Source organism: Panthera uncia, chromosome C2, assembly GCF_023721935.1.
Source record: "Panthera uncia isolate 11264 chromosome C2, Puncia_PCG_1.0, whole genome shotgun sequence".
NCBI classification, from domain to species: domain Eukaryota; kingdom Metazoa; phylum Chordata; class Mammalia; order Carnivora; family Felidae; genus Panthera; species Panthera uncia.
The window spans coordinates 3,208,312-3,225,685 of record NC_064810.1 but is presented as its reverse complement, the minus strand read 5'-3'; the positions used below and the strand labels follow the sequence as shown (position 1 = coordinate 3,225,685).

The 17,374-nt window shown below is 58.2% G+C and overlaps 1 protein-coding gene across 8 annotated transcripts in view; it reads left to right on the top strand.

The window, feature by feature from the left end:
• SLC37A1 (solute carrier family 37 member 1) overlaps positions 1-16,656 on the top strand; it is a 77,005-nt gene extending 60,349 nt beyond the window's left edge. For 5 of the 8 annotated variants that reach the window (XM_049627811.1, XM_049627810.1, XM_049627814.1 and 2 more), the window contains 5 exons: positions 615-663; positions 2,279-2,352; positions 4,974-5,052; positions 11,367-11,464; positions 14,954-15,143. In XM_049627811.1, the coding sequence (XP_049483768.1) occupies positions 615-663; positions 2,279-2,352; positions 4,974-5,052; positions 11,367-11,464; positions 14,954-15,046 (393 nt within the window). In that variant the 3' untranslated portion in view covers positions 15,047-15,143. The other 3 variants (XM_049627812.1, XM_049627817.1, XM_049627813.1) reach the window with 2 other exon arrangements.
• The last annotated feature ends 718 nt before the right edge of the window (positions 16,657-17,374 follow it).

Here is a 17,374-nt window from a genome sequence, read left to right as displayed (position 1 = left end):
TCCCCCACCTCCCCAGGCAGCAGCAACCCTGCCTACGGTAGTGCTGGCTTCCACTGCTTTCAACGCATTTGGTGACAATGACCTAGGGCAGGTGACCTCCCTTTGTATGCCTGTCTCTATTGTCACAACAATAGTACCGTCACTCATCAGCCCGCACGGCACACACCTGCCCGCCTGCCGCTCGGCTGGGCTGTGTCCGGAACGAGGCCCGGCTGTCCGGCGTCTCAGGGCCTGGATGCTGCCTGACGCAGACCCGCGGAGAACCTCACTGAGAAAACGTCAGTGTGGCCCCGTGGCCCCTGCCTCAGGGCCCCCTCAGCAGGTGCACCTGTTTAGGCAGACGACCCGAGGAGGGGACGGTCGGACTGAGGCGTGGAGCCGAGGGAGAGCTGCCCCAAGCCGTGTGCCCGGCCCTGGGAGCTCAGCGGGAGGCGCCATCAGAGCCCGCGCGTGGAGACAGGGCACCAGGCTTCACAGCGCCTGGCGAGGGCCGCGGGGCCCCCGCTCCTTCTTAGGGGCCCCCTCTCTGGTCGGCTGCCTGAGAACCCCCGGCCCGGGCAGCATCCGGCTACGCACAGTGACCGGTTGTCCCCCTGGTTTCACACCGTTCACAGCTCTACATGTTCTCCACCATCAGCAGAATGGGCCTAGAAGCCACGATAGGTGAGTCCCCACGGCCTTTCTTCTTGTCTTCTGTGTGCGGTTTCGTCCACACGGCTTGATGAAGCAGAGCAACAAATTAGCGTGGAGGCATTCGGCTGGTGTAAACGGAGCCTGTGGGGTGGCCCAGATAGTCCCATGTCCCTCGTGGGGGGGCTCCTGCTCCAGGAGCGAGGCCTGCCGTCCGCAGGCTTGAGAACAAGCGCGGGAGAGCACGGGCCACCCGCTCCAGGGCCGCGAGGAGGCCCTCTGAGAAGCCACGTGTCCCCCCCGGAAGGCAGAGGCAGGGCTCCACCCCGAGACCTGCACCCCAGCAGGTGAGGACAGGCCAGAGCCCGGCAGGGGCCAGACTCCCAGCTGCCCTCCACCAGCTGCCTTTCTGAGAGCGGGTGCAGGACCCCGGAGGACGAGTCTTTACTTCCTGCAAGCAGTACCATCAGATATGGCTCTGACACATGGGAAGTATTTTTTTAAATGTTTATTTATTTATTTTCAGAGGAGAGAGAGAGAGCAGGGACAGAGAGAGAAGGGGGAGAGAGAGAAGGGGGAGAGAATCCCAAGCAGGCTCTGCACTGTCAGCACAGGGCCGGATGAGGGGCTCGAACTCATGAGATCATGACCTGAGCAGAACCGGGCGTTTCACCAACTAAGCCACCCAGGTGCCCCTCTTTTTTTTTTTTTTTTTAAGTTTTTAAATTTATTTTGAGAGAGAGCGTGTGTGTGCGCAAGCGGGGGAGGGGCAGAGAGAGAGGGAGAGGATCCCACGCGGGCTCTGCACTGTCGGCACAGAGCCTGACTCAGGGCTCAGTCTCGAAAACCGTGAGATCACGCCCTGAGCCGAAATCAAGAGTCAGATGCTTAACCGGCTGAGCCACCCAGGCGCCCTGGTAAATATCTTTTCTGTTTTAACCAGCCAGCAGTGGTGATCGGGAGGGAGGCAGGCTGTGTGTGATCCCGTTAGAAGTCATCCAGAAGTCAGATTGCTGACACGAGGAGCTGTGGGTTTCCCGTGACCCACTGGTCCAGAAGCTTCTGCACAGAGGAGTGTTAACCAGTAGCTAATTTGGAAAAGTGAGCCTGGAGGACGGTTTAGAAAGCATGCCTTTTAGAAGCAAGCACGTTACCCTGCCCGTGGGAGCTCGGTGGCTCTGGGTGTCCGGGTGTTCCTCGGGGGCAGCCGTCCACAGCTGCGGGCACAGAGAGAGACAGACAGACAGACACCCTCCCACTGCAAAGCAGGCCAAGGCTGGGGTTAGCGCCAGCCGGCACTGACCACAGGGAGCATTCGCACACCCCCGGCACATCCGTACTCGGGACACCGGGCCTCTGGTCCCTCCAGGCTGTCAACAGTCACCGCCAGTTGAGGGTCGAGGAAACGGAGCAGCAGGTCCTGTGATTGGGACTTGCAGACGTACCTGGGGCAGGTTTAAAGGAAGAAGCTCACCACGCTGGCCCCAGCAGTGCGGGCCTCCTTCCCAGCACCCGCCCACATCGCGCTCAGGCCGGACCCGTGCGTGACACCAGGGCGCTCACCCCGGGGCTGCCGAGACCGTGGGGGCTCTCCCAGAGGGCACCGTTCCACTGCTGAATCCCTCCTTCTGGTTTCTGGTTCCCACAGCCATGCTGCTGCTCAGCGGGGCCCTGGTCAGCGGGCCGTACGCCCTGATCACGACCGCCGTGTCCGCCGACCTGGTGAGTGGCCGCGGTCTCGGCGCAGGGCGGGGGCAGGTGCTGGTCAGAGATGGTCTCTGTTAGTCAAACGGTGTCTTTGGAGACGGGGCTTTTTGCCCGTGACTGATACCTACATTTCTGAGAGTCTTCTGAAGCAGATACAGGGAGGTGTTGCCCCCGTTCCATCAACGAGGGTGTCGAGCGAGTTTAAGAGGCCCGTCTGAGGCCCGAGGTCAGAAGGCAGCAGTCCGGCTGGCTCGATCCTCTGTGCCGCCCTTGCTTAACCCCGGGGACTGGTGACCATGCACCCCTGAGCCCGCCCCCAGGGCCCAGATCTGAGGTGCACTGGGGTCGGCCCCTCCTTTCGCCCGGCCCCCTGTGCCTGGCCCTCTGCTAGTCTCCGCAGAGCCAATCCGGACGGGGACCTGAGCCCCAGAGGACCTGTTCCAGAGAGGAAGCAAGCCCGCGTTCACGCACGCGGCGAGAAATGCCAGTGCCGTGGAGAGGGGGGAGCCACCTGGGCCTTAGGGTCCATAGGAACAACTCACCTGTCCTTCCTGGAGGGAGGGGGCTGCTGACAAGGTGACCTCGGACTCCTGATCGTGCCCGTAGAGACCCAGTGGGGGAGGGTCACCCTCATGCGCCTGACACGAGGGACATTCTGCACTGTCCGTAGCGGGCACCGACACCCGCACCAAGATACAAGATCCTCTTTAAAAAGTCGTTTCTTAAATAAACGGGAGAGAAGAGACAAATCCCCCGCAGAGAAGAGTTTCTGTGGATACCCTGTCCTCCGAGAGGGGAGCGCCCTCTCTGTCCTTAGGTGTGGGCTGTGCACGGTGACGTCATAGCTACGGGGAGGGGCCTGACAGACGGCCCTGCCAGGGGACCAAGGTCAGTGCCAACAGTGACAGGGCGCGTGGCGGCCTGCACCCTGGACACCTGCTGTGAAGATGTCACTTCACCTCTGAGACCACCCTCCCCAAACCCGCTCCCAGGCTCCTCAGGAGGGAAACGTCCCACACACGCCAGCAGAGGGCACTTTGCTGTCGGGGTCAGAACCCAGGAAGGTGGGCCGAATTGCCGGGCAGGAGGAGCCCTGGGAGGCGTGACGGCTGAGAGTCATGTGGTGTCCCACACAGAACGAGGTCAAAGGAGACGTTAGATGAAAGTCCTTGGGTTAGGTAAACATAACGCATCAGTGTTGGGCCCCTGACTGTGGTAGCGACAGCAAGCCATATAAGGCAGTGACCCAGGGAAAGCGGGCACAGGGCACGCGGCCCATGTGCCGTCTTGGCAAAACTAACGGGCACCCAAGACTTTTCTCAAGCAAAACCATAAGCAGCTCCCCAGAAGTGGCCTGTATGCTCGTGGGCAGGATGGCCGGCCTTCTGGGCGTCTGGCCCGGTGAACCCTCCCCCACGGGCCCCTGAGGCCCCTGGAACTTTCCTGCCTCCGGTGACCCTGCTTCTCTTCTGCATTTCTGTCCAGTCCTCGCAGAGTCAGATCCGGAGCTCACCAGCCACTCGCTCCTTCTCCTGCCATGGCAGGCCCCCCGAGGGCACGGACCCCATGCCCAGGTGGACCCCATGCCCGCCCCCTTCCCCTCCTCTCCCGTATCTGCCTGACACTCACCCTGCCCATCGGCTCAGAGCGCTGTCCTCGGCCCCTCAGGCCCTTCCGCTCCTGGGACAACCAGAGGCCCCATCGGGTCAGCAGAGAGAGGCAGAGGAAGGGCTCTGGGGAGTCCCACCAGGCGGCAGGCCCTCCAACATCAGGCCTCCCTTTGTGCTCCTGCCTGCATGGGGCACAGAAGATGCTGGGAGGGGCCACAGCAGACGAGTAACAGTCATCTGTTCTGTGGGATCAGAGGAAGGACAGAGCAGGGACTCCAGACTCCAGAAAACATGGGTTATGGGTGATTATCGCTTTGTGTCTGTGCTTTATTTATATATTGCTGTGCACACGCTCACAAGCATCTGTTTTTACAGGCTTTGGTTTGTGTCATTTTAGGTTTCCAGGCACTTTTTTCCCCAGTCAGTTACTTTTCTTTTACTGTCCTCGGTTTGTGCTCCCCCCTCCCCCCAGCCTTGTATGTATTGCTTTTTGAAAACCAAAGCTCCTCTCGGTTTGTCATTTAGGACTTGGTGACCGTCACACTGGTTTCTTGGGTCCTGCCCTCTTCCCCATCCTCCCTGGCAATTGCCATTACCCGGGTTGGGTTTTAGGTACTGCAGAGCCACCGGCACGTGTCACAGAAGGCCCCTCGCGGGAACATGGACGTGGGCGTTGATGCTGGCCCCCCTCCGGGGTAGGGACAAGTCTGTGTCCTTCTTTCCCACGTTGGCAGGTGTGGTGTGCTGAGTAAAATAGTTGCTGATTGAAGAATTCTGAGAGTTCTCTCAACCAGAATGTGTTTGGACAGATATCTCTGATGGTGTCTTACTGTTGAAAACCCTTAAACGTTGTGTATTTTTCCAAAGTAAGTTTGGATCGGACTAGATTTTAGATTTTTCTGATGGAAAACGCCCCGCATTTTGAATTGCTTCGAAAATTGGGTAAATTGTCGTAAGGAGGGGCAGGCTGGTTTCTCACTGATGCGGCTGAGATGGGCCTCATATCTGTTTTTCCCTCTCTTCTAGGGCACGCACAAAAGTCTCAAAGGAAACTCCCACGCCCTCGCCACCGTGACCGCCATCATTGACGGGACCGGGTCTGTAGGTGAGTGGTTATCTTTAGGGCTAAGAAGTTAATTGTGGTCATAGGGGAAACCACATTGTCACATCCTAGTTAACAGATGCCAAGAATTCCAAGGGTCTGGATAATACTAGTATTGGCTGGCCTTTTCGGGGGTTTTTTTGTTGTTGGTTTTTTTTTACTGCATGAAACACTCTTTACAGTATTGTTATAATGCTTATTCTATTTTTTTTTTTTAATTTTTTTTTTCAACGTTTATTTATTTTTTGGGACAGAGAGAGACAGAGCATGAACGGGGGAGGGACAGAGAGAGAGGGAGACACAGAATCGGAAACAGGCTCCAGGCTCTGAGCCATCAGCCCAGAGCCCGACGCGGGGCTCGAACCCACGGACCGTGAGATCGTGACCTGGCTGAAGTCGGACACTCAACCGACTGAGCCACCCAGGCGCCCCTATAATGCTTATTCTAAAAGAAAGATTATTTTTCAAGAATCCTTCAAAGATTATTTTTAGTTAGGTGGTGTAATGATGCTGATAAAATTATCTTTTTTTTTAATAATCTCAGTTAATTTCACAAAGAGAACTCAATCCAAAATTTCATCCAAATACGTAAGGCCTACACAAAGTCTTGACAAAATGGAGAATGTCTCTCTTGTCGTAAAGGTGGTACTTACTTAAAATTAAGTATACTCTGTACTTAAAATTAAAAAATATTAACTTTTAAAATAAAAAATTATTGGGGCGCCTGGCTGGCTCAGTCAGTTAAGCAAACAACTTTGGTTCAGGTCATGATCTCACAGCTCGTGAGTTCGAGCCCCACATCAGGCTCTGTGCTGACAGCTCAGAGCCTGGAGCCTGCTTCGGATTCTGTGTCTCCCTCTCTTTCTCTCTGCCCCTCCCTTGCTCACTCTCTCTCTCGCACTCAAAAATAAACGTTAAAAAAATTTAAAAATAAATACGTAAAAATAAATAAAAATCACTAATAATTTTTACTAATGGAAAAATATGGTATTTATAATCACTTAAAGTTCAGTTAGTATTTCAGCAAAGGTGTGAATTTATGTTGATAATTTATTGCAAAAACCAACTAAGGGCAATTTGATTAATTTTTTTACCACAGAGTTCAGATCATTGCTGTTGACAAGTTTGGATCATTTAATGAGAAAAGAGGCTCTAACAGTTACCGTTAGAGTTACCGTGAAAAACTGATCTTTTCTAAAATGCCCACCTCACAAGCCCATAGGCCGTAGGAACGGTCGAAGGTGCAGGTCATGGGTAGGAGAGTAAGGAGAGCATCCCCACGCTCAGTCTAGGGTCAAGGGCACGCATGTCAGAGCGCCGATTACTGTGACACGACCATGACATCTGAGGTGCATTACGTTACAAAATTTCCACAACCAGATTTTTAAAATTGCAAGTAAAAGAAAGTAATTCCAAAATACGATGTTCAGATCAATTTCAACATTCAGAAGGTTCAGTCCCCGTTCAGAAACAGATAAATGGTATATATTTATCAATGAGTTAGGACGAATAATAAAGGATCGGCCAGCCTTTTTCAAGCACGAGCAGGTCAAAAGCACATGCGGACCCAGGGGAAGGGGGGTGCGGGCGCCGTCTGTCCGCCCTGGTCGGACGGCTCCAGAGGAAACACGGGCACGTGACTGGCTAGAAGTGGTTTCCCTCGTGTGAACGAACGCGTACTCAGCTTTTCACCCAGGCCAGCCATTGGCACACCGCGGCCCCTGGGCCACTGGCCTCCTGACTTTACCGCTGCCATTTGGAGACGGACAGAATCTGAATTAAATGCACGTGGCAGGAAAACTAGTAGGTGCCCAGGCATAAGAGATCGAGGTGTTGGCAGCCTCGTTACAGTTCTGGAAGAGCATTCCGTAGCACGCTCTGGAGGACAGAGGGGCTGCAAGACGCGTGGGTCCTGCGCTCAGAGACGGGCAGGTGCGAACCATGAAGCCTGTTCTTACCCACAAGTCAGAAGGCTGACGGCAGCGTTCTTGACCTCTCTCCGCCTTCGTGCAGGGAGCACGCGCTCTGTGATGGCTCCCTGCCAGGGACCCTGCGGCCTCCTGAACGGGCCTGCCCTGCTCCAGGCGCTGCCCTCCTGCGCTGGTCCCTCACTGGATGTGGGAAGCTGACACTCAGGAGCTTGGCTGGTGACGCCCGCGGCCACCCTGGAGGATCCTGGGTCTCATCCTGATGTCATCTGCCGCCCCAGGCACCCGAAGCAGGGGGACTGAGAGAGAGAGGGCAGGCTGGGTGGGGAGGGGCATCTGGGCATCTGGGACGGTCTCGTGGCAGTAAAGCCGAGCTCTTGCCAGACAAAGGCAGCTCAGTAGAAGCACAGTTGCACCTGCCCCCGGGGCCGCCCCTCCGTGTGGCTGTGGGAGGTTTCCCTCCTGGTGGTGCCCGCGGGCATGTGTGCTAGCTGCATAGAAACAGCCGCCGTCCTGTCCTGGGCGCCCACTGCTGTCTCACTGTTGCAGAATCTGAAGTCCTCCCCACCACTCTCCGCAGCCATACGGCCTCCCTGCGGCTGCTCTCAGACACCAGCGTGTCCCCGTGCGGGGCCTTTGCACGAGCTGTGCCCCGTGCTAGAGGAGCTCCCCTCGGGGAACCTCATGTCTGTGTCCCGCGCCCTGGGAGTCTTTGCTCAGGAATCACACCACCCTTTCAGCGAGACGTCTCGGCCTGTGTGGAACGCGGACCCTTGTCACCCTCACTCTGGAACGCGGACCCTCGTCACCCACACTCTGGAAGGAGGACCCTCGTCACCCGCAGTCAGGGCCCCTCTACCCTGGCGTCTTCTCGCAGCACCTTCCGCCTGTCCCCTCACCCTCCGCCTCAATGGAAGCTGCCCGAGGACAGGAGTCCGCTTCACTCTCTGCCGCACTCTCAGCACGGAGACGGTGCCTGGAGCACAGTAGTCACTCAGTGAACCGGTGGAAAATGAATTGCCTGGCGGCTCCCACACCCAGAATCCCACACGGGGCCAGGCCGCCTCCTGTTGGGGGTGCTGACTTCACAGGGGAGGGGCCGGGTCGGAGAGGCCTGCACGGTTCAGCAGGACAGGGCCGCCCGCCCCTGGGTCACAGGAGCCCCGGTCCCTGCTCCGGCCGCCTTCCCAGGGCCCCCGGCAGCTCGCTTCCCGCAGCAGGTTCTGCTCGTTCTAAGATGCACGGGGCAACGTGGCCGTTGTGAGGGGGCCACGCTTGAGCCTCTGTTGCTCCCCAGAGTCATACCTGCCCCGTATTTGGATCATGGGGTGACTTTGGATTTGCTGGGCGGTGTCCGTGGTCACCCCTGCGGTGTTGAAACCGAGACAGTTCCCCTTCGGGGAACGCGGGACGCGTCCAGGAAACTGGGGGTGCTGCGCCCAGGGCGGTCGTCTGCAGGGCAGCACGGTCTGCCCACGTGGAGCAGGTCCCCCGCTGTCCCCACTCCCGTGGCCCGCGAGAGACTTCCCAGGGCCTGGAGGACATGCTCTGCCAGAAGTCGGGACGCTTCTGGGCTGAACTCAGTTCTCATGAGCCGTGTGACTTGGAACCACCTTCTGTGCCTTCTGTCCCCAGAGGACGGTCCACGAGTCCGTCCAGCTGCCACCGTGAAGCCGTGTCTTGAGGCTAACTTGCAGCTCTGCCAGAAGGGTCAACAGCTCTTCTGTAGCAGACGATGGCAGTTTACAAGGACGGAAACGTGAACTAGGTGAAAAACACACCTTTCTTGATTTTCTTCTCAAAACAAGAGGGAGCAGAAGTGCCGAGAGTGGAATGTGTGCATCGGGAGCCCCCAGGAGAGACACCGGGGCACAGCTCTAAGCGCGTTCTCCCCCACAAAGGACGGCCGAGGGCAACCAGCCCGGCTCGACCTCGCCGCTAATGGGCGGGGTGCACCGGCCACGGAGCCCTCGTGCCTCAACCCCCACGGCACCTGCAGTGCTGTTCACTCCCGGCCCGCGGGCCCAGGAAGTGGCCGTGGCGGAGCAAGCCGCGTCCCCGCCCTTCTCTCTCCCCCCAAGTGCCGCCCGCTAGACAGAAGAAAGAAAGGCTTGAGTGGAAACGCACACAGTTCAGCAAAAAACCCCGTTCACAGAGCGCTCGCCCTGACGCGTCCACGCCAAGCCGTAAATACTGGTTTGGACGGGGGCAAAGCTCAGCGAATAGTAACTAGGCCGATGTCTTCTCACAGCTCACCGCGGCCCCGTGGTTCCGGTGACACGGTTTATGTGCCTGGTGCGTTCCCAGGGCTTAGAGCCGCCTCCCCGTGGACCGCGAGCCCTTGTCGTTCCTCTGTGTTTCACACACAGCGACTGCACGGCGCCCCGAGTTTCCTCCTGCTAAGTTTTATTTTATCAGAGTAACACCTGATGCAAATGTCGAGGCCAGGTAGCCTCACAAGCCCATTATGACGTGGGACGCGGGTCCCTGTGCCCCCACCAGCTCCCTCCTCGTAGATGCAGCCTCGTCGGCTCTTCCCTGTGGTCCGAGCTGCGTACGAGCCTACACGCTTCTCCGTCCCTCGGCCCGACACTGCTGTCCTCCTGCGAAGAAGGCCGGGGCTCGGCTCTCACCCCCTCCCCAGCCTCCTCAGTCGACACCGCTCATCGGGTCGCAGCACTCACTCTAGGCCAAGAAGTGAGCTTTTTGTGGTTATGCTTGCCCCGTCAGCCGAGAGGGGCCACCGGCCACAGCGCTCCCACGCCTTGTCCCGCAGCCGCTTCCGCCACGTTCCCACGTTGGACCCGTCTTCCAGCTTCCGTGTCTGCTCCTCTTTAGTGGAGACCTCCAGTGGCTTCCTGAGCAGCAGCCCACGGGAAGCGGGGCTTGAGGGCTGGGAGTCCGTGCAGTCTGGATTCTGCTGCAGCCTGTGGATACGAATCCCGGGCTGAAACTCCTTCTTCAGGATTCCAGTGTCTTGTAGCTTCCATGGTCTCTATTGAGAAGTCTCTTGTCACCCCCGGCCCAGCCTTTGTTTCTGCCTTCTGCCTGCTTCCCCCCCAAAACCTCTGGGCACGCTTCTTTATCTCTGGTGCCTTTCTTTGTCCCCTGTGCCCCGGGCACCCGGGGACTCACCTGCCTGGAGACACGTGCCCTTCCTCACGCATTTCCCTTACCGCTGTCTGTCTTTAAGTCCTGGAAAACTGATTCGTCAGATATTTCTTAACACTTGCGGGCTGATCCTTCCATTTTTTCTTTTTTTCCTTTCTTCCTGTCGTTTTCTCTTTTCTCTGCTTTCTCAGAGATGTTCTTGACTTTACTTTCCAGTCTTCATTTTGGTTGTCATCATGTTAACATTCGTTAGTTCTTACTTCTCGGATGCAGCGTTTATTAGACTGAATTGTGAAGTGTTGATGCTGGTTTTGTGAGAATGTCGTGTGGCTCAACTCGATTTTCTGTCACTTATCTGAAGGTATTACAATTTCCTGGGAATTTTCTCCTCCCCAGTTTGTTTCTTTCCTCCCGGTTCCCCTCCTTCCGACTTGTTTGCTCTCACCTTGGAACTGTCCTCAGACACAGGTGAGCTGGGCTGGCCCTTCGTATATTTGTATTTAAAGATGAGCCACCAAGCACTTGCTAGAAGCCCTTTCCACACGGAATGATGCATCAACCACTGGTCTTCGTGGTCATGGGATCCAACTAGAATCTGGAGGCAGAGACTCCCCAGTGCCCGCCGGGGTGTGGGCCTGCGGCCAGCACTCCCATCATTGTCGGGGAGGGTGGGCACCTGCTCAGTGGAAGTGAAATGTACATATACGTCCATACTTTATATATATGCATACTTTTCCCCAAACCACTTAGGAGCAAATTGCGGAAGGCTGCCCCTTTACCAGTAACTGTGTATTCAGTGTGCATTCCCTGAAGGCAAAGGATCCCCTGACGTAACCACAGTGCCCCATCATCAACTGAGGAAGTTAACACTGACACAGTCTCAGCATCTACAAACCTTACTCATATTTCCCCAACGACACATCTCCTAACCAAAGCGTATCTGAGATCGTGCATTAGATTCAGATTTCATTAATAAAGTCTTCAATTGGGATCGTTGGATCCAAAGAATGAGCGTGTTAAGGTCAATACATATTTTTAGATTTGCTTCCAGAAACAGGCCGTGCCCGTCGCGTCCTCACCAGGACTGAGCATGAGCGAGCCTTTTCCCCCCACCAGTCTGGGAGGTGGGGATGAGATTGTGCCGTTCAGCGTGTTTTTCTTTAACTGTGAGGGAGGCGTCGAGCACCGTGCTGTGTGCTCGCTGGGCCTGGGTGTGTCGGATAGTCGCCTTCCAGCGTTTTCCTCACCCGGCTCCTGTGTGCGCTTGCCCCCCTCCAGGAGCCGCCCTGGGCCCCCTGCTGGCTGGGCTCCTCTCCCCGTCTGGATGGAACAACGTGTTCTACATGTTGATGGTTGCAGACGCCTGTGCCTTACTGGTAAGTCTCTGTGGCTGTCATCCCAACACGGTGACGCTCTTTCCGACGGAAGTGCGGTCCTCAGGAAGGCCTGGCCCGTGACAGACCCTAGCTTTCCCGAGTGCTCGTGACCCGAGACCTTCCTCTTTCTGGTCTGAACGAATGTCAGAGCAGAAGCCGGCCTGTCACTCTGCCGCTTTAGGCAGGATGGTGGGGAGTCAGAGAGCAGGGGCTCCCTGCGTGGGATCCCAGCCCCGTCCTCTGCTGAGAGTGTGCACCTGGGGCAGGTGACTTGGCCTCTCTGTTCTGCAGCTCCCGCGTTGGTTAAACAGGCATAATAATGGCACCCCGAGACAGGCTCATCGAGGGGACTTGGAGGAGACGGCAGGCCGAAACCCATGTGCTACGTGGTGACCTCCGTTGCCCCAGTGCTCCTCCTGCTCCCTGCAGCCCCAGGGAAAGCGGCCTGACTCTCGGAGCCCAAAGGGGTGGGAAAGAAGGAGCAGAGGCTGTGGGTGCCGGCCCCCAGCTTCCGTCTGCGGCCCCTGCAGGACAGAGGGGCCCGGGCACCGGTCAGAAGCGGGCCGTGCTCACCCGAGTGGCTAGCCTGCGCTCAACCTGCAGCCGCCCTGCGCACGGGGGTCCCCGACCTGAGGCCACGTGCCTCCTCTCGCTTCCCCAGAAAACCCCCCGAGGTTGATCCCTGTAAGGGTGAGTCGAGGATTTGGAAATCTCAGCTCTGAGAGTTCTGTATTTTCATTCCAGGGCTGTTACACAGCCCCCCATGTCGTAGAGGATCCAGCGCCAGCTTTCAACTCGGGAGCCTGTTAGGTTTTTAAGAGGCTCTTCCTCAAAGCATTTGTTTTTGTAAATGCCTGAGGGCTTTAGTTAAGTCCCAGATCATTTCAACTAAGTGGCCTCGAGACTTCCATCATCATGGCTGGTTAGAGACTGAAGACTGTCCCTCAGCAATGCGGGGGAACACACATTATGCGTCCTTTTAAGTGCACAGCCAACCCTGTGGAAAGGAAGGGTATCCTCAGGACGGGACCCAGAATGTCGAAGCGGCATAGACAAGTACCCGGGCTAGAGCAGTGGGAATCGGGGGGTGGCTGGTTCTGCCCCCCTGGGGAGCAGAGGTGGGGCTTCAGGCCCGCACGAGTGGGGCAGGAGGCCAGGACCCTCAGTGGGCTGGGCTCCAGCGAGCACGTGGGTCCAAGAGACAAGGCTCTGTGTCCACCTCAGCCTGTTCACCAGGTTGGAGGGGGCTAGTCGTCCCTGAGGATTTTTAGCCACGGACCTGCCTATGGTAAGCTTAGGTTTTTGAACTTAGGTAAATACACATAATGTGCACCCAAAAATTGAGTAGAATTGGCCTGGAACCGTGATACGCCTGGTTCTTGGGCAGAGGCAACCCTAAAACCATTTGCAAGGGGCACACCTCAACCCGCTGCCCGGATCCCCACTGCTAACGCCCGGCAGAGAGGAGCCTGAAATTAGGAAACGGTCCACCGTGACCGAGGTGACAGACGCGACAAACGGCAGAGTCAGACCCCCCAAAATTGCAGATAACATGGTTATCAGACAGACGTAGCAGTACTGAAGACGTCCGGGAAGGACGTGGGTTCACGAGCAAAGAAGGGGAGCCCGTGGAGCACAGAGACAAGGACGTCCCCGGGTATAGCCCAGCACGCGGAAGCCGTGGCCGCCGCCAGGGACGAAGCCCCGAACGGAGCCCCGGGGAGGAATCTAGAGGCGGGGGCCGAGCACAGTCGAAGACGGAACGGCCGGCAGCTTCAGGGCCCAGAAGGCCAAAGGAGAAGGGCGAGCGCACGCGTGCAAACGTGACCGTGAGCGGGCCAGACGGCGCGTGTGGCGCGTCGGAGTTCAGAAAGGACAGAGAACAGGATGTGAGGGTAGTAGCCAGGCAGGTGGCGACCGGAAGCAAGCGGGCCCCGCCGGGCCAGGTGAGACCCAAACGGGACAGCGGGACGAGCCCGCAGGCGGCCTGAGCACCAGCCAGACGTCTTCTCTCTGCGGGTCAACAGGCCTGCCCCACCCCCCAAGTCTGAGGCTGGAACCCCAGCACCCAGCAGGTCAGGTCACCCTGTGGGGTCAGACCTGGGGCCTGCCGGACTCTCAGGGGCACGTGTGCAGAGCCCGGTGGCCATGCTGTCACACCCGGGGGCTGACCCCCGCCGACCCGGGCCAGGGGGCTCCAGGCGTCTGGGCAGGCACTTAGAGCGGGCGGGCCTCCCTGGGCTTGCCCGCAGACACGGCTCTCCGTCACATGCGACAGTGTGACCTCTCTTAAAAAAATTTTTTTTAATCTTTGGAGAGAGAGAAACAGAGCACGAGCGGGGGAGGGGCAGGGAGAGGGGGAGACACAGAATCCAAAATAGGCCCCAGGCTCCGAGCTGTCAGCACGGAGCCTAATGCGGGGCTCGAACTCATGAACCATGAGATCATGACCTGAGCCGAAGTCGGATGCTTCACTGACCGAGCCGCCCAGGTCCTCCCCCATCCCCCCGGCAAGAGTGTGACCTTTGTCCTTCAGGTTCGTTACTACTGTCGGCAGTGTTTCTTGCCACCTTAAACGCTCGTCATTTCCTTCCCTTTTCCCTTCGTGTCCGGGATCTGCTTTGGATGATGGCGGGTCTTCCTGCGAACGCTCAACACGGCACATTCGGCGGGACGTGTGTCGACCAGCTGCCCAGCTCCAGGCGAGCAGGCCCATGCTGGGCTGCTGGAGGCTCACGTTGCCAGGGTCCGCTTGCCCCACAGGAACGTCCCCCTCACCGCCAGTCCAACGCTCGGCCCCTGACACGTTCCCTGCTTTACCCCTGTGACCGTATGCGCACCGATCGAGGGTCAGGCACAGCAGCCGGACCGCGCTTTCTCGGAAGGAGTCACCCCTGTTCTCCTCGCCGGCCACTTCTCTTCGGAGCTCCTGCTTGAACCACGAGCGCTGAAGGCTCCCCTGCTTCCTGGAGCTCTGACCTGAGGCCACGCCGGCCCTCTCTCGGCCCAGTGGTCCCTCCTGGGCCTTGGAAGGGGCCCTCCTGTGGGGCTGGGGTCAGCTTGCAGAAAGACCGGGTCCGCAGCCACAGACACAGGCAGAACCAGTTAGCTGGTGTGGCACCAGGTCACCGGTCTGTCTCCGTAAACGGACCCAGCCCTGTGGTCACGTACGAGGCAGAACTCTGTCCCTGGTTTACTCCCACGGCGGCGGCGGAGGCTGTGGGCGAGGGGCCCGGCGGGGCCCAGCGCTCTCCCAGGAGTTTCCTAAGAAAACGCGGCTGCTCCAAACGTGAGCCTGGTCCGCCTCTGGGTGCCGGGGCCCATGAGATGCTCACCTGGCCTTCAGAGTCCCCCGTGCGGCTCTCCAGGGCCCCCACCGAGAGTCACCGCGATCGTGGGTCACCTGGTCTACATTCTCTTTCCCTAATTTGGGTATTTTATGATTGGACTCGTTTCATTTGCAACGTTGCTTGATCCCGGACGTTTTAGGCTGAAACCTGTCCTCGCCTCCAGGAGCACGGCCTCCGTGCGGCTCACAGGCCCACAGCCCTGCCCTGGGGCCCGGGGCACCCCAGCGTGTGATGTGGGGCCCGCACAGCCGCCCCCAAGTGAGCTTCCGAGAGCACCGATGCAGGGTCCCTGCCGCAGTAACGGCTTCTGTCTTCGGTCTTTGTTCCGGTTGCAGTTACTGATTCGTCTCATTCACAAGGAGCTGAGCTGCCCGGGGTCAGCGGCCGGGGACCAGGTTCTGTAAGTGCCCCCTCCCCTTGCCCCCTGCCACCGGCCAGAGGTCAGAGAGCAGCTCTAGTACGGGCCTGCCTGCCTGCCTTCCACACCTGGCCTCTCCTAAAATGGAAGGAAAAGAAAACCCACCCGCTGTCTTATCATCCCACGTCTGGTTCATGCTGATTTGTCCTTCCCTAATAAATGCCTCGGGGCGGCTGATGGTGGCAATTAATCTCTCCTCGGAAGCTGAGGGAAAACATCAGGGAAATTGCCTTCTGTGTTGTCTTTGAGCTGCGGCTTAGAGACAAGAATAGGAGCCCCCACAGCCAGCCTGCCCCACCCCCCGCCCGCCCCATCTCTGTCCCTCCTCGTCCCCAGGGCTGCGGGTGGGGTGGGGCGGGGCTGCACCCCCCAGGTGGCTCCAGAGGCTCTGGCAGGGGGGAGGGGGGGGGGGCTGTGTGTCCTTCCTGTGCCATTTCTGGCTGTGTCACCAGCTGCTCCTTTGTCCTCCTCTTCCAGGTTCAAGGAACACTGACCGCCGAGTCCCCTGGAGGGAGGCGGGCCCGTCCTTCACCAACGGTCTGTCAAGGGAAAGTTCAAATAAAGGATCCTGTGTTGGAAAGAATGATTGACCCTTGCCTTTTGCACACACACCTGGAAAAGACACAAAAGCCGCCTTGAGAAGTCCAGCTGCCGTTTCAGGCGAGCCGTGGGGCTCAGCACCGCGGACAGGAGGCGCGTGGGAAGTGCCCTCACCACGGCGGAGCCGGGGGACACGTGGCTGGGCGGGCGGGTCCCCGGCGGGTGGCACTCAGGTCAGCCCGAGTCTCGGGCGCTCCAGCCTAGGACTTTAGAACGGGCGCGTGTCGCGCCGGCAGGGACCTTGATGTCACCTGAACGGGCCGTGTCGGGAACCCGATGCCGCAGCGGGCGCGAGAACGCAGCCAGCACGGAGCCCAGACTCTGGGAGGACAGAAGAAACCTGATGCCGGGTCAGAAACCAGACCTCAGGGCCCTCAGGTCTCCCACAAGACTTGCCGCCACCGCCCCCTGCTCCTCACCGGCCTGGAGAATTGTCCACGAGTGAGCAGCCGCGAGGCCATCGGCCTGCCCGTCGAGGGCCCTGGGAACACCAGGCCCGAACCCCTGGATGAGTCTGCCAGCTGAGCGCCAGGGTGGCCACTGCTGCTGGTCCCTGCGGGGCTCGGGGAGGACGTGGCCGGGGTGGGCGGGCCTGGTGCAGTGAGTCACCGCGACACGCCAGGCGCCTGGAACTGTCTCTAGCCCCGCGGCACCAGCGTGGGGTTATTTAAGATGTGCTGTGTGTTCTAGAAATCCAAGAAAATAAATGGCATTTTGTTATTTATTAAGACGAACTCTGATTGTTTTTGGCCATTTGTCTTCCCAGTTGTTGCCTAGCAGAATACTTGTCTGCTCTTTGAAATAAAATGGTTTTTTAAAGCTTATTTTGATTTATTTACTTATTTTGAGAGAAAGAGCCCAAAGCAGGCTCCTCGCTGTCAGCGCAGAGCCCAGCACGGGCTCTTTCTCACAAAGCGGGAGACCCCGACCTGAGCCGAAATCAAGGGGCGCCCCGAGAGAAAATGCTTAAAAAAAAGCTCAAGCAGAATGTTGATGACGTCTGCTCACGTTTCCCTCATGTTAAAAAAAAAAAAAAAACTTCCAAACACTGTGCGTTCTTGGTTTTCTCGGGGTTGGACACAGTCCATAGCTCTGCAGCTGGAAGGAGAGGCTGTTGGTGGCAAAGCCAGGGCCGCCCTGCTGGGGGAGGGGCTGAGTCTGGGCAGTTTGCGAATTATGCAAATGCCACCCGGGGAGGAGCAGGGCCGCCCCTGAAACTGCCAGTGCTCGGTGCTCGGTGCTTAGTGCCGGCTCTGAGTTTCTCCCCAACAACAGGCAACAGGCGCCTTCTCCGTCTGCGTGACGGGGGCCGTGTGGTGGCCTCCCCCGTGCCACAGTGCCAAGGGCCACGGCCGGGAATGGCCCCGGCGGAGGCTCCTGCTGCGGGCTCTGTGGAGAAGGGCCAGAGAGACGAGGGGTCTCCTGCGGGCGGTTGTCCTCACCAGACAGGCTTGCTTCGCTCAATAACGAAAGCTGCTTATTACACGTGTAGAAGTTCCCTCCTGCCAGAATACAACTTGCCCAAGCACCGAGTGGATTGCA